Raw genomic sequence first — 21,662 nt, forward strand, 5'->3', positions numbered from 1 at the left:
CAATAGTACAGCCATAGTTAATTAATGTAATTAACTGGTGTTCCTTAATCTTTGGTTTATCCTACTATCCTGTATGAACTCAATGCAAAAAAAAATGAACACCCACTCAGATGGAAGATATTTACAGCAGCACAGAGGAATAAGGCAGACAAATTTCCTTCAAGGCAGCAACTCCAGTAGCTGGATTTGGTTTAATCTGTCATTTAGGGGTATCTGATGGCAAGATGCAGCCTTTAATTGACTCTTCATTTAAGAAAGGACATTTTGCCAGAACTGAGATTTCCTCCACCAAAAATACCCTTGCCATTCCTGACATTTTGTGAGTAAAATCCAAAAAAACTCCAAAACACCTTTCCATTCAGTAAATACAGGTATGCACAGTGGCTTTGACTACTTAGGACACAATGAAAAACCTACAGCAAAGTGCAAACAAGTAAAATAACGTCTCTAAAAGTCCTGTGATTTCACAGGGAATACTTTGTTCTGCAAACAAATGGTCTAGAAGTTCTGGGTTTTGTTTGGGGGGGGGGGGGGGGGGGCAGAGAATGCTCTTTTGCCTTTTGTTATTGTTGTAGTAGTTGGTTTGCTTGTTTGGGGTTTCTTTAATATTGAAAATCATTTAAGAACTACATTAGATTTAAAATGTCATCATTAGCATTCCAAACACCCAAGGATTTTATATTAAGATGACAGTAAAACTCTGAAGGAAATTTAATCAGCTCCAGTCCTGTCATGTTCCCCAGTTCATTCCATTTGCATAATATAGTTATTTATGAACCCACAAATAAAACAGCAACCATAGGAAGTGCTTTGTTATAAAAGCTTGGACCAAATCCTAATGCATCTTCATGACAGAATGCATCTACAAATAGAAGGAATACTATTATTATTATTAAATTAATTTTTAATTTAAAAGGTAGGCCATATAGTTTGAAAAACAGATAAGAATCTCTCCCTGCATTAAACTAAGTGCATAAGCTGGCAGAGATAAATTTTCTCATCTACTGTTTTAAAATTTAGTGAATTAACCTGTATTTAGTATATGAATGCTCTTCTATAAACAAATTGTACATGAAAACTAATCCACATCAACAAAAGGTACAGTTTAGAGGGCTTACTAAAACTACATTAAACTTGTGCATGGATATTCATCTTCAGAACAGCAGTGGCTAGAATTTAAAGGGATTAAACTAACCTGGATTCACCTGTCTCATTAAGTCTTCTCATCAAAACTATTGATCATTCCTACCAGATTAATACTGATTAATCTATGCTTCTCCACAGCTCTGGGGAACAAACTGGGCTAATGGATCTGACAATTCTGTTCTGAATGTATAAACCTAGTTTTAGTGGATCTGACAGTGATACAACCATTTGGAATCCAGAAGGGAAAAGTACTTTTCAACTTAAAATGAACAGACACCTCATCAGATGGCAGTCCAGTGACTCTGCTTCAAATAATAAATGACTGAAGAGGTGCAATACTAGACTAATCAAGCAGCAAGAAATACTTCAGCTGTATTATTATGCAGCACCACACATACACACTATGTCCTTCTAATTATTATGCACCTGCCCACACATATATACATCATGTGCCATTGCCAAAGTCAAAAGCCAGACTTAAGGGATAGGCATTAGGAATAGCACAGCTAAAGATGAAAGCAATCTGCAGGGTAACTAGGGCAAGATAAGGATTAAAGCAACTGTAGGTGGAGGGGAAGGGTGTTGATTCATTGCAAAGTGGTTAAACCAAGCAGATAGGTAGAAATAGACTTTCAAGTAATTAGTTTCAAAATACACAGACTCACTCACACTATGAAGAGCAGCAGACAAAATAGAGGCTAGAAATTTCAAGGGAATCAAAGCTTGTTCATAAAATTAGCAATCTTCAAAAAAAACATTGTAAAAGCTGTTTAACTCAAGGTCTCTATGAGAGTTTTGATCATACAAAAAGTAAAAAAAAAAAATGGGGCCTCTTCAAAAAATCTTTTTAGAATAATCCATAGCACAAGGCATAACAGTTCTTTAACTATGAAACCCTTGTTGCTCTGGCTAAATTACTTAATAGTTCAAGGGTAATTCCTAATGAAGGTGCTTTTTAATACAGCAAGAGAGGGAAAATTATCAGAAAGATGCACTGTGTAATTGCAATTTTGTATCTTATTAACACTGACATCTTAATAAACTTTGCTCTCAGGCAAGCTACTTCTACAAGCCCTCCTGAACACTGTTCTGGCTCTGGCTCTTGGATGCCTTATACTGGGACAAGTGTTGAAATTTCACTGTTCTTTGCTGACTCCCCTCTTCTAACCCTTATTGTGAGAGCTGGTCATGAAGCATCTCCTCACCCACAGCATGTCTTGGCAAAAGCCTGTTAGGCAGCAGACAGCTGAGGTTTGCAATACCATTAGCTGTCCCAGCCTGAGCCATTCCAGTTTCTCTGTATTCTTACCTCAGGACACTGTGAAGGAAAAACAAAACAAACAAAAACAAACAAACAAACAAAAAAACACAAACCAAACCAACCAACCAAACAAACAAAAACAACAACCACAACAACAAAAAACCACACTCCGCACGTTCTGATACTAGTTTTTCTTTCCTGAAAATAAAAATTACAGGAATGTGCATGTGACCCTAATTACTATACCTGTCTCTCACATGCCTTCATGCCTTCCTAGTATCATTTCTACATGCTAAACCATCTTTTATTCTGTGTGCTTATTTTGAAAGATGCCTAGAGCAACTTGGATTACTTTTCAAAATAAATTAATACAGTTTAGCACCCAAATCCCTAGATGTTTTTAAAAAAGAAATTTAAAAAATCTCAATCCATGTTTTGCACACATTAAAAAAATGAATATTTTATCACTCTCATGGAGCGAAAAGTACTTGGCTGCTCAAATGATTACATAAATCAAGATAATAAATCTGGCTTAACTATCATCAGGTAACAAAGGAATACCAGCTTTTACCAAGCTAGATGGAGTGTCTCATGTTTTATATGAAAAATATCTTTGTTTAGTAGAATCTGGAAATTGTTATTCCTCTGTCATAACCAGCATACAACCACCAGCCCATTGCTAGAAGCCAAAGAATGTACACCTTTATACAAACCACTTTCATGGGCAAAACAGAACCAAAGCTGAGTTCTAATTTCGCAAGAGAAAGCAGCAAAGAAGCAATTTAATTGGGTAACAGGAGAGTAGCAGCCTAGTAGCAAATGCAGGAGTGGTTAACTAAGTCCCTTATCTGGGCTCACTGCCTAATACTGGGCAGCCGAAGCATCTGACATCACTGAGGTCAACATCAAAGAGTAAGAAGAGTTTTTTAAATTGGAACTGTCAAGGAAAAATGGCCATGAATAAATTTAAACAGGGGAATAGAATATACCTAATCATCAGAAGTCAAGAGCTCTGGAAAAGCCATGGGGGCGAGAATCTAAGTATAAAATGAAGACTGATGATGCAGCAGGATGCTTTGCCAGCACAGTGTGAACTTTATATTGCTTTGGCTCCACTTCACTGCTTCTACACTGCCTTGTTTCTTCAAGCAACCTTTCCAAGGGAAGAACTAAGCCTCTGTCTAATCAAAGCAGGAGCAATTCACACCTACTTGGTACTTGGAACAATCTGTATAGTAGCTGCTGCTATTTTTCTAGAATATTACAGAAAATGCACTTAACTGCTCCACAGCAATTGACACAGATTTTTTATTTTTCATGATGTTAGCTAAGCACTACCAAAATATTTCTTCTTGGTACAGTTTCACTGCATCATTAAAAGAGGTCAGCCTTACTGATTTCAAATCCTTTGCATTCCAAGAATGTGAAATAGCTTTGTAAGTGTTGTATCAGGGTTTCACTATGTTTGAAAATTAATTTTTATTAAAGAAAAACAAGGTGTGAATTTAAAATATAACTGTAAATATTCTTGAATAAACCCAAGTATAGATACTCTCACTATGGAGTATGACTAAATCCACTTAAAGGTACATTAAGCATGGGAAACTAGCCCAGAGGAACTATTACACACTGAAGATGTGATTAGAATTACCTCTTTTTCTTATTCCCCATTTTTAAAACTCCTGGTTTTGTTCATTTCATGGTAATTTCCTCAAATGGACTACTTTTCTTAAAAGCCCAGGTATCACTATACACAAAAATATCACCTTCCAGTCAGTTTGCTTTGACTACAATTTAACACTGCAATGCAGAAGTCAATTAATAGAGATGTTTCATTGGATTTTTAGAAAATTATTATGTCATCCTATACATCCAAAGTAACTTGTTGGGTTTTTTTAATTAGCATTTAGTTCCTTTAAATATCTTTAGTCAAGAAGACAGGAAGTGGATGCTAAGAAGTTTTATAGTTTGGTTCATTATATCAAGCTCTGGGGCTTTTTATTATTCTTATTTCACTAGATCCTTTCACATTAATATATGGGTGAAAATAGTCAGGATGTTGGATAACTACATTCATAGACCACTAGTGTAAGCAAGCCAGTTTTGAGAACTATTGGTTTCACATCCTCAAAAATGGCTCTGGTATCTTTTTCAGTACAAGTCCCAAATTCAATAACTTGTGTTATTTAATTGTAGTATCTCACATACTGCTGCTGGAAATCAAAATATTAAACTGAGTACCCTCATGTAAACTGAAGTTTCTACTGGCAGGATTTAAATTCCAAAGTTAGAATAAACTTTAGTCACAGGCACGTTCTTTACTACTGTATTCACTGACGTGATACATCTACATTGACCAATAAGGATCTTCTCAGTATCTTAATAAGGATCGAGTGGGTAAAACCTTGTTCTCATGAGTAAACAAAGCTAAACTGTGTAAAAAATAAATTCAGGTCATCAATCAGATTAGATCCTAAAACGAGGGTGTGATGCAACTGTAAGTCAGTATTTTAGTAGTCCTGAGGACAAACTTAATCCAGAAGCTGACAGTGCAATAGAATTTGGGAACAGAGAGCTGCTGAAAGACTCTAACCATTCTTCCTCAAAGAACAATTTTCACAGCAGTGATGAGATAAACGCCATCTAAAAGGACAGGAGATACCTAGTCTCAGCAGGGGTCACCATAGAATCACAGAATTTTAAGTGTTGGGAGAGACATCTGAAGATCATCTGGTCCAAGCCACCTGCCAAAGGAGGATCTCCTGGAGCAGGAGCAGGGTCACTCAGGAACCTATGTGGGTTTGGAATGTCTCCAGAGAGGGAGACTCAATGAACCCCCAGGGCAGCCTGTTCCAGTGCTCTGCTGGCCTCAATGTAAAGAAGTTCTTTCTCATGTTGAGGTGGAACTTCTTGTATTTTAACTTATAGCCACTGTTCCTCATCTTGTCTCTGGGAACCACAGAAGAGTCTGGCACCTGCCTTAGAGATATTTATCTGCATTAATGAGATCCCCTCTCAGTCTTCTCTAAACTAAAGAGGCCCAGCTCCTGTACTCTCCCAAGAGAGATACTCCAGACCCCTAATTATCTTTGTGGTTTTCCAGTGGGCCTGTCCTAGGAGCTCCATGTCTTTCTGGTATGGAGGAGGCCAGAAATGGACATAGCACTCCAGACGTGGCTTCACTAGAGCAGAGTAGAGGGGAAGAATCACCTCCCTCGACCTACTGGCCTCTTCTTATTCTTCTCAGGATACCATTGGCCGTCCCGGCCCCAGGGGCACTGCCAGCTCATGGTCAAGTTGTCATGTTCCAGAGATCCCAGATCCTTCTCTGCAGAGCTTCTCTCTACTAGGTCAGTCCACAACATATACTGGTGCTTGGGGTTACTCCTCCCCAGGTACAAGATCATACACTTCACTTATTTGAACCTCATTATGTTTCTCTCGGTTCAATTGTCCAGCCTCTAATAGTCCTGGTGAATGCAGAACAACCTCCAGGTCACGTTGCCGAGTTGATGCTGCCAAGAATTCCATAAGCCTCATGCCACTTTTAACAATTTTCCTCATAATCTAAAATTTTCTATTATTAAACTAGTTACTTTGTATTAGATTAAGAAAGCAAACTTAGAAGAAGGATTTAAATTTCCTGCCAAATTTATTCTTACTGTATAATTTATTTATTAGGCAATGATTTAAAAATAAATGTTTCAGAACTTGGTTTACAGCAGATTTATGAAAGCATGATTTAATACAGATTTGGATGGGGAGCTGCATTTCCTACATGATATACCACATCAAGCTCTCAGAATGACAGACATATGCTTCATTGATTGTTCTTTTGCTTCCTTGGGTTTAGCTATACTTGACATGTCAAATTTGCAAGCCAATCAAGATATTAGAACATCTCTTGAGATTCAAATTTATCAAAGCTTGTGCTTAACTCTGAGCAAACAGAAATACTCTGTTCAAAATCATCAGAGAAATAGGCAGGGAAATTCTGATATGAGGCCATTTACTATTCAACAGTTTTCCTTTATTCAGCTATCTGCAGCAACTAGCATTACCTGGGACCAGCAAATAATAGGAATTCAGACTGGGACAATGACCTTACTTTTCATCTCACTAACACTGACCATTAAAATTGCCAGCGATTCAACCACATAAGCCAATGAAATTCTAGAGGGGAATTGAGAATGGTGGGGAAATTAATCTTTTGCTGAAATTAAAAAAACAAAGCCAAAACCTTACTTCAGAAAGAGTAAAAGGCCCTGCTGAAGTTACAGAAATGAGGCACTCATTCTACAAGCAAAGAAAAAAAGGCTTCAGCAGAAAATTTTAACAGGCATCAAAGAGCAGAAAACAGAGAAGACTGAAGACTTGCTGCTGAATATGCACAGTTATGTTTACATATAAAGATTAGTGCAAGGGCCTGAGTTCAGTCATGCAAAGAATACAAGGTGATGATCTAATCAACTTCTTACCAGGGCTTCATTATCTTCTGCAATTTCTGATATCGTCTGCAAAATTAAAACTTGCATGTGAGGAAAAACACTTTAAAACATCTTACTATCTTACTCTATTCACTGCATACACTCCCCCCCCCCCCCACCCCCCGCACTTGAGCCATAAAATTCAAGGACATACATACAATTAGTGGCAAATTGCTAATAATTTGCTGTGAACAGAAGCAGTTCAGTAACTGGTAAAGAACACTCCAAATCCATTTCAAATATTTGTTCAGAATACGTGTGTTAACTTCTGTTAGGAAAAAAGCATATCTAGACCTTCTAAATTGGTAAAGCATTTGTGTGAAAAGCTTTTGATAAAAAACAATAAAGGTTTACACATTAAGCATCTTCTGTCCTGTTTCAATGACATGTAACCCACTGCCTGAAGAACTTATTTACTTGTAGTCTCCACCACTAATACTGATGTCAGAGTCATCAGCATTGTTGAAAGATGTGTAGCTAAGGATGGAAATAGTAAAATGTCACCAAAGATAGATATCCTCTTTTTAAAACACCACTTAAACATATAAAAAAGAAGGGAGCTAGAAAGAAATTTTAAAAAACCCTCTCTCTTACTTAACCCCCTTCTTGTGCCTCCTAAATCTATTTCACAGTCTTATTTTAGAGGTTTGGCTGCAGTTCCACACTGGGCAGACTAGTGTTACAAAAGGACAACAAGGAGGTCTGTCTTTCCTTTCTGCACCTTCTCCCCAGGTCCCCTGCTTTTCACTTTCCCTCACAGCAAGCTGCACAGTAGTGTCATTCAGATAAAAAGAGCTCTAGGACTACAAGCTCCCCAATCACTGGTTCAATTCTCTAATTCTGTCCCAGAATATGGCTAGTTTTGGGGCTTTTTTTCCCTTTTGGTAAAGCAGTAATTCCTCCCATCTTTTCAAGAGGAACCAGACTCAAAGAGGGCTGGCTTGTGTAACTGTCAGTGGAGAAAACACAGAGAACATTAAAGGAACAATGAAGTCGTCTGCCAGCTGTGAGCTGCAATACTCATGCCTAAAAATATTGCTGGCACAGTTTCCCATATATCCAAGCACAGACTGGGCTACAGCCTTACTCAAATCAGAGAAGTGACAAGATTTTCTCCTTGGATTTCATGGCCTTGGTTCTTTTATGCTACAAACTGTATATGTGTAGCCAGTAATAAAGACTAAAAAAAAACGTCCTGACAATCAGAAACCCTTAAAAGCAGGGGGAAATATCTTCAACATGTTTTTATGAGCAGTAAAATTCAAAACATTTTCCATAGTAGGAGATCCAAGCTTCAGCAGAATGCCATTTCTGTGCTTCTGCAGACTAAGTGCTTCCATGCTGTGGCAGATTCTGCTAAACCACTAAGAGCAATCAGAACAACAAATGGGTTTTGCCACCTCCCAAAAATGCTTGGATCCTTGCAACTTTCTGCAGCATGTCGGCCAAACTTAACAGCACTCTTCCTAGGCCAGTTTTTAAAATAGCTGCTTTCTTCAAGGTGCTGACTTTCGCTAAACAGCAAACAAACTTGACATTGGGGAAGACAGAGAAACAAGTGTGGTGTTTGCAAACTGGTTGTACTTCAAAGAACAGACTCTGTTTTGTCAGAGTTTTTCACAACAAGATCTAATCAGGACATTTTCTCAATGACTGAGACAGGGAATACAGAACAAACATCTGAGTCCAAAACAAAACATTTAGACAGCAACTCTCTTAGTATTTACAAAACTTATCCATCCTGAGTTGATCAGCAATCAATTAACCTGAGGTCAAAAACATGTGCAAAGTAAAAGAAAATATAAATTTAGAGTAATGTGCAGAAATAATTGAATTATATAAGACTTTTCTGGTGAAGTATTACAAAGACAAAATTTTGAATTCAGAGGAAAGACAGTCATTGTATTAAATCAAATGAATTCCACTGATTTTTGTTGCTTTGATGTGACTAGAGCAGCAATCAATCAAGGACATCAAATGTTGCAGCAACACATGATTATAGATTGACTTTTACTACTGAAGATGTGGATGGAGGCTGTTCTCTAAAGCAACACATGCTATTTTCATTCATTATTGAAACAAAACATAATAGAGAAGGAACTGGCATGAGCAGGAGTTCCTCTCATATTTACCCACAGACCATGCAAAAGTCACCAAGGAGGGGCCAAGATGATTCTTCCAGCAAGTCAGGCTGGAAAGGAACTAAGTACAATCTGCCACTTCCATCAGTTTTCCTCTTTCTACATATACATAACTGTTTTGGTTTCTGGGGGTTTTTTTTGTTTGTTTGTTTTTTTTTCCAGAGGGCTGACTCTGTGGTAGCAAATAAGTCTGTAGAGCCCTTCTTGTGAGTTACCAAGGTAGGGTTAAAAATTCAGAAAGCCTTACTGATCTAGACACTGCATTTAGCTCAATACTTATATTTATATTTTTATGGTTTTTTATTTTTTTTTCACTTGTATGCATAGGAACAAAACCATGGCCAAAAAGAAAATTTTATAAGGGCAAATTAAATAGCAATTGTGAAAGGTTGAGATTCTAGAGTGGTGAAAGACAAAATCAGTGATTTTTACACAGGCATGAATCCCAAAATAGATGCCAAAATAAAGTAAAATAACATGAATGACAAGTTTCCAGGTTAGACATTTTTCTACCATAATATGTTTCCTGTCTGGCCTCAAAGGGACTTTGTGATACGTTTCCAAATGAATCCCAAGGACCAGCATTTAGTTCTTTTTGGACTTTCTCAAGCACACAAACTCACTACTTGCTCAAATACTCCAGGTTACACTTTGAACAGCTTCCAACAGAGAACAGTTTAGTAGTGACCTGACTGAATCAACTCTAACCTGTTCATGTGCCAAAACTGCTGCACAAACACTAAAGATACCACAAATCTAAACCCCAGCTGGAATAAATGTACTGGTTTGAACAGCAAAACCAGTGAGACTTCAAGTCAGTAATACAATATTTAATAGGGAAGAGGAAAAAAAAGAGAAAAAACAAAATACATGCAATAATAAAAATAAAACCACTGACAGAGTCAGAATACAACCTGATACCCTGTCAGTCAGGGTGCTGGTGCAGTTTTCCTCCAAAGGGTCCAGCGATGATGTGGATAAGAACCTGGTTCTTCCTCTGGAATCCAGTGGAAAAAGGCTGCATTTGGCGTTCTAAACCTCAGTTTTTATCTAAGTAGGAAAGGCTTGGCTCATCTTCCTGGCTGGAGCATCTCCCAATGGGATGATGTAATCTTATCAGTTATACAGTAGGACTCAATGGCCCATTAACCATGGGGTTATACTTCCCACAGAGATAAGGATGATCACCATTCTCAGATGGTAATAGAATATGTATGTTGTGTTGTAAACCAGGACATAATCCACCCCTTATTCTATTACCATCTACATTATACCCAAACCAATACCCTATATATACATATATATACATATAATACTGAATGAAACCCTACACACAGTTCTCTCTTAAAATAAGGTCTCCTTGTGGTACACAGCGGGTTTCCCCATCTTTCTGCATTATCCACCAAGTGTAACCAGGTCCTTGAGCAAAAATAATCCCACTGATTGGTTTGCCTTTGCCTGTGGTGGGATTGATCCAAACAGTCTTTCCTAAAATACCTTTCATGTGTACCACAGGGATTTTGTCTCCATCCACTGTGTGCAGGGGTTCAGATTGGGCAGGACTGGCTCGATTGATGGACCCTCGGGTGTTGACCATCCAGGTGGCTTTTGCCAAGTTCATTTCCCAATTTCTGAAGGTTCCCCCACCGAGTGCCTTCAGGGTAGTTTTAAGGAGTCCATTGCACCGTTCAACTTTGCCGGCAGCTGGTGCGTGGTAAGGGATATGATATATCCATTCAATACCATGTTCTCTGGCCCAGGTGTTGATAAGGCTGTTCTTGAAATGGGTTCCGTTGTCTGACTCAATTCTTTCAGGGGTACCATGCCTCCAAAGGACTTGTTTTTCTAGGCCCAAGATAGTGTTCCGGGCAGTAGCATGAGGCACAGGGTAGGTTTCCAACCATCCTGTGGTTGCTTCCACCATGGTCAGTACGTAGCGCTTGCCTTGGCGGGTTTGGGGAAGGGTGATGTAGTCAATTTGCCAGGCTTCCCCATACCTGTACTTTGACCATCGTCCACCGTACCACAGAGGCTTCACCCGCTTGGCCTGTTTGATTGTGGCACAGGTCTCACAGTTCTGGATGACCTGTGAGATGCTGTCCATAGTAAGGTCCACCCCTCGGTCACGGGCCCATCGGTATGTTGAATCTCTCCCCTGATGACCAGAGGCATCATGGGCCCAACGAGCTAGGAATAATTCTCCCTTGCGCTGCCAGTCTAGATCCACCTGTGATATTTTTACCTTGGCCGCTCGGTCCACCTGCTCGTTGTTGTGATGCTCTTCATTAGCCCCACTTTTAGGTACGTGTGCATCCACGTGTCGAACCTTCACGGTTAGCTTCTTTACTCAGGTGGCAATGTCCTGCCAAATCTCAGCAGCCCAGATGGGTTTCCCTCTGCGCTGCCAGTTGGCCTTTTTCCAGCGATCCAACCATCCCCACAGAGCATTAGCTACCATCCATGAGTCAGTGTAGAGATAAAGCCTTGACCACTTCTCCCGTTCGGCAATATCTAAAGCCAGCTGGACGGCTTTTAACTCTGCGACCTGACTCAATCCACCTTGTCCCTCGGTACCTTGTGCAACTTGTCGTGTGGGGCTCCATACGGCTGCTTTCCATTTTCGGTTAGTGCCTACAACTCGGCAGGAACCATCAGTGATGAGGGCATATCGTCTTTCAGTCTCTGGTAGCTCATTATATGGTGGGGCTTCCTCGGCACGTGCCGCTTGCTCCTCTTCTTCAGAAGATAACCCAAAACTCTCACCTTCAGGCCAGTTTGTAATTATTTCCAGAATCCCAGGGTGATTTGGAATTCCAATACGGGCGTGCTGAATGAGGAGGGCAATCCATTTGCTCCATGTAGTGTCAGTGGCATGATGTGTGGAAGGAACCTTTCCCTTGAACATCCAGCCCAGTACCGGTAGTCGAGATGCCAGAAGCAGCTGTGTTTCAGTGCCAATTACTTCAGAGGCTGCTTGAACTCCTTCATAGGCAGCCAAAATTGCTTTCTCTGTCGGAGTTTAGTTGTTTTCAGACCCTTTGTAGCTTCTGCTCCAAAATCCCAGTGGTCGACCCCGAGTCTCACCTGGCACCTTCTGCCAAAGGCTCCAGGATGGACCATGATTTCCAGCTGCAGAGTAGAGCACGTTCTTTACCTCTGGTCCTGTCCTGACTGGACCAAGGGCTACCGCATGAGCGATCTCCTGCTTGATCTGGGTGAAGGCTTGCTGTTGTTCAGGGCCCCAGTGGAAATCATTCTTCCTGCGGGTAACCAGGTAGAGAGGACTCACAATCTGGCTGTACTCAGGGATGTACATTCTCCAAAAGCCTATGGCACCTAGGAAAGCTTGTGTTTCCTTCTTGTTGGTTGGTGGAGACATAGAAGTGATCTTGTTAATTACCTCTGTTGGGATCTGACGATGTCCATCTTGCCATTTGACTCCTAGAAACTGAATTTCCTGAGCTGGTCCCTTGACCTTTCTTCGCTTAATGGCAAAACCAGCCTTCAGCAGAATCTGAATAATCTTCTCTCCTTTCTCGAAGACTTCCCCTGCTGTGCTCCCCCATACAATGATGTCATCGATATACTGTAGGTGTTCTGGAGCCTCACCCTTTTCCAGTGCAGCCTGGATCAGTCCATGGCAGATGGTGGGACTGTGCTTCCACCCCTGGCGCAGTCGGTTCCAGGTGTATTGCACGCCCCTCCAGGTGAAAGCAAACTGAGGCTTGCACTCTGCTGCCGGAGGAATGGAGAAAAATGCATTGGCAATGTCAATGGTGGCGTACCACTTTGCTGCCTTGGACTCCAGCTCATACTGGAGTTCCAGCATATCCGGCACGGCAGCGCTCAGCGGTGGATTCACTTCATTCAGTGCACGATAGTCCACAGTCAATCTCCATTCTCCATCAGACTTGCGCACAGGCCAGATAGGGCTGTTGAAGGGTGAGTGGGTTTTGCTGACCACCCCTTGGCTTTCCAGTTTACGAATCATCTCATGGATGGGAGTCACAGAGTCTCTGTCGGTACGGTATTGCCGACGGTGTACTGTTGTTGTGGCGATTGGTACCTGTTGCTCTTCAACTCTCAGTAGTCCCACAGCAGAGGGGTCATCTGAGAGACTAGGTAAGGAATTCAGTTTTCTGATGCCTTCCGTCTCTACAGAAGCTATCCCAAAAGCCCAGCGATATCCCTTTGGGTCTTTGAAATACCCTTTCGAAGATAGTCTATGCCAAGGATGCATGGGGCCTCTGGGCCAGTCACTATGAGGTGTTTCTGCCACCCTTTCCCAGTTAAACTCACTTCGGCCTCTACTACAGTCAGCTGCTGGGATCCTCCTGTTACCCCAGAAATAGAGATTGACTCTTCTCCTACATACCTTGATGGCATCAGGGTACATTGGGCGCCGGTGTCAACCAAAGCCTTATGTTTTTGTGGGTCGGATGTGCCAGGCCATCGGATCCACACAGTCCAGTAGATCTGATTGTACCTCTCCTCTACCTGGCTAGAGGCAGGGCTCCTCTATACCTAGTCTTGGTACACGTTGCTCTCTTCCTGCAGATAGGTTCTTGAGGTCCCTTCAAGAGGATCAGTCATATCATCGTTCTAATACTGTTTGGAGTTCTGTGCACGAGAGACTGGAGCAGCGTTGACTCTAGATGAGCTTCTTGTGTTCGGTGTCCCTCTTTTCAGTTCACATACCCGGGCTGCTAAGGAGGAGGTGGGTTTTCTATCCCACTTCCTCATGTCTTCTCCATGCTCCTGAAGGAAAAACCAGAGGTTACCTCGTGGAGTGTGTCCTTTCTCCCTGGCTGGGAAACGCCGGCTCCTAATGGCAGAGACTCTTGTTGGTTCTGGTGAGATCTGGTAGTTTTCTGCCTTAAGTTCTTTTTTAAGCTTCTGATGGCCCTCTTCAATCAAGCTCCGGACTTGCTCAACCAGCCTTGTTTCCACGGTTGAGACATGGGTACGAAATCGGACAGTGACAGTGTCCTCATAAATTCTTAGTTTATTGGCCAAGACGCCTACCACGTTCGCACCTTCCCTCCATTGCAGCGTTGCCAGATAACGGGAGTATATCTCTGGTCCAAGCCGTGCGAATCTCAACCACATCTGTGACGTGCACCGGACACAGTCTGGGCTCTTAGGAAATCTCTCATCTTCTGAGAAAATGATCTCCAGCACAGCCAATTCCCTCAGGCATCGGATACCTTGTTCCATTGTGCTCCATTTTCCTTGGTGCACCTGGAGATCTTCTTTACAAAGGTATCTGTCCTTCACACTTGTCAGCAGTCGCCGCCAGAGGCTGAGGGTGTCTTGGGTTTTCCCGATCCCCTGGTCAATGACCACATCCCGGGACAGAGATCCCAGTTGCCTGGCCTCACTTCCATCCAGAACTGTGTCATTGCCTGCAGCGTCCCAGATGCGGAGCAGCCAGGTCAGGATGGACTCGTTTGCCTGGCGGGTGAATTCCCTCCGCAGGTCACGCAGCTCACCCAGGGATAGAGAGCGAGTGATGATTTCTGGCTCTGTCTCTTCTGCTGGGTGCGAAGGTCCTGCCACGTCCTCATCAGTGACTATGCGAACTGATTTGCTCTTTGATTTCTTCTTCTGAACGGGGGCAACTGCTACCGGTCTGGGCTGTTCTGGTTCGGTGCCAGTTTGTGTGGAGATGCTGATGGCAGTTTTGGTTCCTTCTTCCTGGATAAAAGTCTGTGTAGAGACGGATGCTGTTGCTTTTCTTTTGGCTCTTTTCTCCTTTGTGACAGTCTGTGCAGACATGGACGCAGTAGATTTGTTTCTTTTTTCCTCTTCCTCAAGAATACGCTGCACTATACCATGTAGTGTTTTGTTTCTAAGCATGTTGCAGGCTGTGAAGGCTGTGCAGAGAAGACAAAGCAGAACTAACAACAATATTATGCTGTCCTTGGCATCCAGAGAGAACTCAACATTCCCAAAAACTGCTGTGCCATGCCTGAAAGATTGGAAAAAAACATCCTTTTCCCCTCCCCCCAGGGGCTGGGTGGGATTGTTGAGACCCCAGATGTAGCAGCCTAGACTAGGACAAACAAACAAAGTTGAGTATATATTCCGAATGATGTTCATTGCCTCAGAGGTTATCATGCAATAGACATAATAGACCAATAAAGCAATTTTTATACCATACCCTGGTCTACACAGGAGCATTACAACCAGCAGATAGTTCCCCATGTGCGGAAAAATATAGAGAGTAAGATATAAAACCCACGTAAGCATGTTGAGAATCATGGTGAATAGGTGGCTGGCACAATTCAAGATTGTAATGCTGACTTTTTTCTCAGTACCTTCGTGCCCCACATTGGGCGCCAATAAATGTACTGGTTTGAAAAGCAAAACCAGTGAGACTTCAAGTCAGTAATACAATTTTTAATAGGGAAGAGAAGAAAAATGAAAAACAAAATACATGCAATAATAAAAATAAAACCACTGACAGAGTCAGAATACAACCTGATACCCTGTCAGTCAGGGTGCTGGTGCAGTTTTCCTCCAAAGGGTCCAGCGATGATGTGGATAAGAACCTGGTTCTTCCTCTGGAATCCAGTGGAAAAAGGCTGCATTTGGCGTTCTAAACCTCAGTTTTTATCTAAGTAGGAAAGGCTTGGCTCGTCCTCCTGGCTGGAGCATCTCCCAATGGGATGATGTAATCTTATCAGTTATACAGTAGGACTCAATGGCCCATTAACCATGGGGTTATACTTCCCACAGAGATAAGGATGATCACCCTTATCAGTTATGGCCCATCAACAGAAGACATTTCCCACAGAGATAAGGATGATCACCCTTCTCAGATGGTAATAGAATATGTATCTTGTATTGTAAACCAGGACAGTAACCCACAGTGAACAAGAAGGAGTTGTCTGAACTGGGAGAAAAAATGAAAATGCCCCATTTTGGAAGACAGTGTGGAGCCACAGTAGCTAATGATACCAAGATCTAAAGTAGTCACATCAGCACAATTGTTTCTGAACCTGCACCATTTGAACATGAGCAGAATTCTGTGAGAGTACCACTGAGGATATAAGCCTTCCAGAAGGCCACTGTTTCCAGAGGTGGAAGATGTTCACAAAAATTTCCTCCTCTGCAGAAACATTGATGAGATGATGGATGAACGACCTGCCAACCACATTAAAGCACCATTTGGCTATTGTTTCTCAGGCAAACACAAAGATAATGCACGTTCTAGATCAGTCAGAGTTTAGGAATATAATAAGAAAACTCCAAGAGTACATATTCCTGGCTTCTGTCTATAACAGGTGTGGCTATCATAAGCATATGAAATCTGGGAAGCTCCTTGACCTGGAATAATCTACAAAATCACTATTGTTATTAAGTTACACAGCAGCCCTCAGACTCCTCACAGCCACCACAATATCCCACAGCTATACGCAGTCCAATAGAAAAAACATCCTGGACAGCTGCAGAAGTGGAGGTTTTAAGCTCTTTGCCTTACTTTTCTTGGTTTTTCAATTAGTACAGTTTTGTTTGGAGTTAACAAGAAATTAAAAATTCATTTTTCCTACTTTCGTACCCTGGAGAATAATCGTAAATATAAATCCACTGCTGGAGTCACTCCTTCTATAACATTTTACACAGAAGGTTGCCAAACAAAACCCAGTAAAACTGTCCCCTCTCATCATCCCTGTTCCAGTTAACAGGGTGTTGATGTCACTATTTAAAAGGGGTCATTTAAATGCTAATATTCTCAAAACATAGGCAAAGTAAAATATCAAGCCTGGAGAAAGAGCATTTAGGACAGGGAGACCAGCAACTCTCTTCCCTCCAAAATGTGATCTTCAACAGTTCCACCTTCAGATGACTTTGAGATTGGTTCAGTTGGTTAAAGCATGGTGTTAATAACACCGAGGCTGTGGGTTCAACCCCTGTAGGGGCCATTCACTCAAGAGTTGGACTTGATTATCCTTCTGGGTCCCTTCCAAGTGAGATGACTCCATGATTTTATCTAAAGCCTACAGGCTTCTGCATATAAAGATATAAGAAAAATTGTACTTGCATGTGCTGAGAGGTAGGGTGCAATCCAAGCCTGAAGAATGATGGGGAAACAAACCCAAAACTGAGCAAGCAGGAGAGAAGAAAAACAACAACAAAAAAAAGCCACTCCAGAAGAAAAATCCTATTCCACCTTCTTTGTTTATGGAAACTGCACAGAAAGATGGAGCTGCAGCCCTTTCACATTTTCCTCCCATTACCATCTCCACAGTGGTGTAGTAGGATTACCTGATTTTATATACTCTTTTGGATTTCTGCCTCACAGACAATAGTCACCCTCTCCCAACATTACAGAAGCACTAAGAAATGAAGATTGCATAAAACTCCTGTTGGACAATAACTGATTTTGGAAGCAATTTCAGATTAAGTAATCTATGCTTCCAGGTGAAGCTTCACAGGAATAGCTGAGCATGTTTGAAGTCCTGTGCTGTCAAAAATACAAATTAATTTCCTCCCTCCATTGGCAAGCTGAGTTTTTGACAGTTTAGCAAATTAAACTGCATCACTGTGGAGTCAAATAAGCATTGGGACTGAGCAAGAGAGGGAGCAGATACAACATAGCCAGCAGCCAGGAAGGGTGAAAAAGGAGTACTTTATATAGTGGCTAAAACTTACCAGCTAAGTATTGTGTTTATCTTCTGGAAATTCATTTTACATTTATCTAGTGAGTTGTGCTTACACAACTGTTTTCTGGGGCAATGCTGTGAGCTTAATCAGGGAACTAAACTGGTTTAAGGAATATTGTATTAAAAGTAGCCTCTACTGTCACTTTTCATAACCTACACCAGTTTTCCAGTCCAGCTTGGCAGAAATAGCACTGGTATAACTCTTCAGATGAAACAGGACAGGAATAAGTTACTGTTCGCAAGGGCAGCTTAAATGTTTTGACAGCACTGCTGAAATACTCATCAGTCTGGGATGGAAGAAACCACCAGCAGGTATATGAGCAACTGTCCCAAAAAGTGTGCTAAAGTCGGAATAACTCCAAACCAATCTGTCTTCATTTTTCCATTGGGCTGGTATACTGTATTATCTCTGCAAGACAAGCCAAGAGCTAGAATTTCACTGAACAGTGCAATTTGTCCTTAAAGCATGCACAATTGATTTCTCAGAGACTTCCAGCTGTACACCAGCCAACTCTGCAACTGCATGGGTTCAATAGAAGGCTCCATTTAGTCAAGACACAAAACCCATACAAATATACATTTATTTAGTTTTTAAGAATGTAGATGCATTTATTATTTCCAATAGGAAGATAGCAAAATATACCACCTAACACAATTAAAAGCAAGGGTTTTTTTTTTTTCTCCAATATGCATGGTAAGCTATCACAATTCTCTTATAACTGTCTGCTACCAGGCTATCTGCTACCTGTCTTAGCAGCATTAACTAGCATGTTTTTGTGCCTTGGCTGTATGACAATAAAGCTGCTCAGCACAGCCCTACCAATGAAGCAGATGTCTGGAGAACAATCTTCTCAACAGCAGCAGAAACAATTCTGCTCTGGTTACTTTCAAGACAGCCAGGCTTACTTAGCACAGTCTCCTTTTTTTTTTTTTTTTTTTTTGGCAGAAACTGTGTTAATTCAGCCAAATGGCAAGTCATTGAGGTCAGGACAATGCTGAAAATTCTGCAAAGACCTTCCTCCCTTCCCTCCCAGTCATGAGATCATCCTTATTCATATTACTAGTAATAACAAAAATAAATATAAATAATATATTATAAATAATAGATTCCTTTTATCAACTTTTGGTCTTTCAATATTTACAGTGTGTGATATATGTTTTCCTTTCCTTGCCTTATAAGGAATTATGAGGAATTTTTTTTCCTTTTAAGGAAGGCTGAGGGTCTGTTCCAGTCATGCAACTATTTGAAACATCAAGAAAAAACCCCCACAACTTTAACCGTCTCCTGCTACATCAGAAAGACTGTCTGTACAGACATGATTTTCTGAAACACAAGTTCTAGGCTTGACTACAGAATACAGCTCTGAATGAGCGAACTATGTTATCGCAGTTGGAGTCGCATGAAGACATGATTCCTTCTTCCCCCTTGGTACCTGAACATATTTTTTGTCAGTCATTAGGATATATAAGACTCAGTAGCATTGCTCACTTTCTGCCCCATTTTAGGGTGTTTCACTCTGAGGGAGGACTGGAAGCAGCACACCCTTACACTTCCCCTTTAGACAGTGTACACCCAAGCAGATGCACTGCATAGTCAGCTCCTCTTAAATAGGCACGGACCAGCTTCTGAAAAAAAAGTTTAGCATCAGGAGTGCCGTGGAAATCAAGTTCTGAAAAGTGTCAGAAAAGAAAAATACCTGCCTGCACACATCCACCTACTCTTTGGTGATATAAATGCACAGTCTGAGAAATTACTGGATATCATGGATAATTATAGAATGGAATCAGCATTTTCTTGTATTTGCACTGAGCATGATGGCACTTCTAATGAGCAGTGCCGGGCCCTTCAGGGAAAATAGAGAATATAGCTTGAATTAATAAAATTTATCAATTTTTAGCACAGCTGCAGCACACCATGAACAGAGGCACCACTCAGTCTGGGCTTACAGATGTAGGGCTGTTCCCAGCTGCATCAACCCATGGGCAGCTGACATAGCACACAGAAGGAAACCCTGCAGAACACCAGCAGCCACCCCACAGGGTATGTCCTATCCCCACTTTCCCAGAGTCTCAGTGCCAGTCCCTAGGGTGGAATACATGAGCAGAGACTGCCACCACCCTCATACTGTTTCACAGCACAACTGCTCTCAGGTTGTGGCTCAGGGACACACCTAGGCCAATGTAATGGTCTGTTGCCACAAAAAAAAGGGCTTTTTCTGCATCCACTCCTGACCAGTTCCTTTCTTGTTTCTTCAAATCCATAACTGAGAAGAAAACTAATTTAGAGAGTCAGTTTTCCAACAGAATCATGTACTTTCCAGCAAGTGAACAGGCTGGATTGGCTTTGTGTAACACACAGTCACTGGAACCAACTCCTGGAACCAGTCCCTGGAAAAAAAAGCAGGACTGGGCCGAATGTCTTAGGTTGCAATACAGGATGTGACCAAAAGTATGTATTCTATCACTATTTGTTGAAATGTGATGTGGCAGAAATCCTTATCTCCGTGGGAGATATCCTTTGCTAATGGGCCATCTGTTAAAACCTGGTGGGGCAGTGTTCTTTATCTTTTCCACATCCCATCCTTCCTCCAGGAAGATATAGCTGTTAATGCACCATGAATCCCACTGCATGACTGATAAAATTACAACATACCATTGTGAGATGCTCCAGCCAGGGGGAGGAGCCAAGCCTTTCCTACCTAGATAAAAACTGATTTGGAACACCAAAGCAGCTTTTTTCTACTAGATTCCAGAGGAAAACCAGACCTTTCCACATCATCACTGGACCTTTGGGGGAAAACTGCACCTTTCTACAGGACTACTCCTTCAACAGAACTACATCTCTCACTCCAGGAGGACTGCAGTCACCATTTAATTGGACTGCTACCCACACCCTGATTGACAGGGTGTCAGGTTGTATTCTGACTGTCAGTGTTTTGGGTTTGTTTTTTGTAATAGTGTATTTCTATTTTAATTTTTCCTAGTAAAGAACTGTTATTCCTATTCCCATATATTTGCCTGAGAACCCTTTAATTCCAAAATTATAATAATTTGGAGGGAGGGTGTTTATATTTTCCATTTCAAAGAGAGGCTCCTGTCCTTCTTAGTAGGCACCTGTCTTTCAAATCAAAACAGCTGAAGAACAGGAGTTCACACAGAAGAAATGGGAGAAGAAGGCAGGGAGCTGGGCCATCTCTCAGCACACCAAGACATTAGGTTTGTCTCAGCTATATAGGCCACTCATAGCACAATCAAACAAGGCTGGCTCCACAGGAGTGGCTAAGATAACTCTAGAGTGAATATATATCTTAAATGTGTCTTTATAAAATAAGTTGTCTTCTAAAACTGGGCTATGAAAAAAGTTTCTGCTCTATCTAGAAATTTCTGGGTCCTCATTCCTCCTCTAATACCTTCTCTCTGCCCTTCATTATGCTAGTGTAATTGTTTGTGCAGACTCACCTATGGACACTAAGAGAGCAATGTAGGTTCACCTATGGACACAGAGAAAAGCTTTATGTTCTGAAGCATTTTGGTGACCTTGTCAGCCACACAGTCTACAAGGTCACCTTGCTGAGGGTGCTGAGCCCAGGTTGGAAGCAACAGCAAGGAGGTCTTCAATTTGATTTATCTGTTCAGTGAGCATCTAGTGTGGGACCTCTTATTAACAGCAGTGCAGAGAGTCCAAGCAAAACCAAGAACAGACCATAAGAGGACAACTGATTAATTCCAGCTGCCTTTCTTTGACAGCTTGGGGCACTGAATGAAAAGAAAAAAATATGTATTTTCTTTCTTATGAGGAAGTAGTTTGTCTGTTTGCTTAGTGTGCTGACACAGCAGCGAGTGACAGACCCTGATGAAAAGGAATAGATTCAGTACCTTGAAGTGAGACGAGAAAGGAAAGCAGAAGCACCATGGCAGGCTTAGGCTGCCATACCTGTGTATGTTTGGTCCTTTCATT

General features: G+C 41.4%; 1 protein-coding gene across 4 annotated transcripts in view; it reads right to left on the bottom strand.

The window, feature by feature from the left end:
• Nucleotides 1–21,662, bottom strand: part of ELMO1 (engulfment and cell motility 1) — a 308,693-nt gene that overhangs the window by 196,986 nt on the left and 90,045 nt on the right. For 3 of the 4 annotated variants that reach the window (XM_062509803.1, XM_062509813.1, XM_062509795.1), the window contains one exon: nt 6,886–6,921. In XM_062509803.1, coding sequence (XP_062365787.1) covers nt 6,886–6,921 — 36 coding nt within the window. Of the gene's footprint in view, nt 1–6,498; nt 6,511–6,885; nt 6,922–21,662 lie in introns of all 4 variants that reach the window. The other variant, XM_062509822.1, reaches the window with a different exon arrangement.

The sequence above is a fragment of the Cinclus cinclus genome, chromosome 1 (assembly GCF_963662255.1).
Source record: "Cinclus cinclus chromosome 1, bCinCin1.1, whole genome shotgun sequence".
NCBI classification, from domain to species: domain Eukaryota; kingdom Metazoa; phylum Chordata; class Aves; order Passeriformes; family Cinclidae; genus Cinclus; species Cinclus cinclus.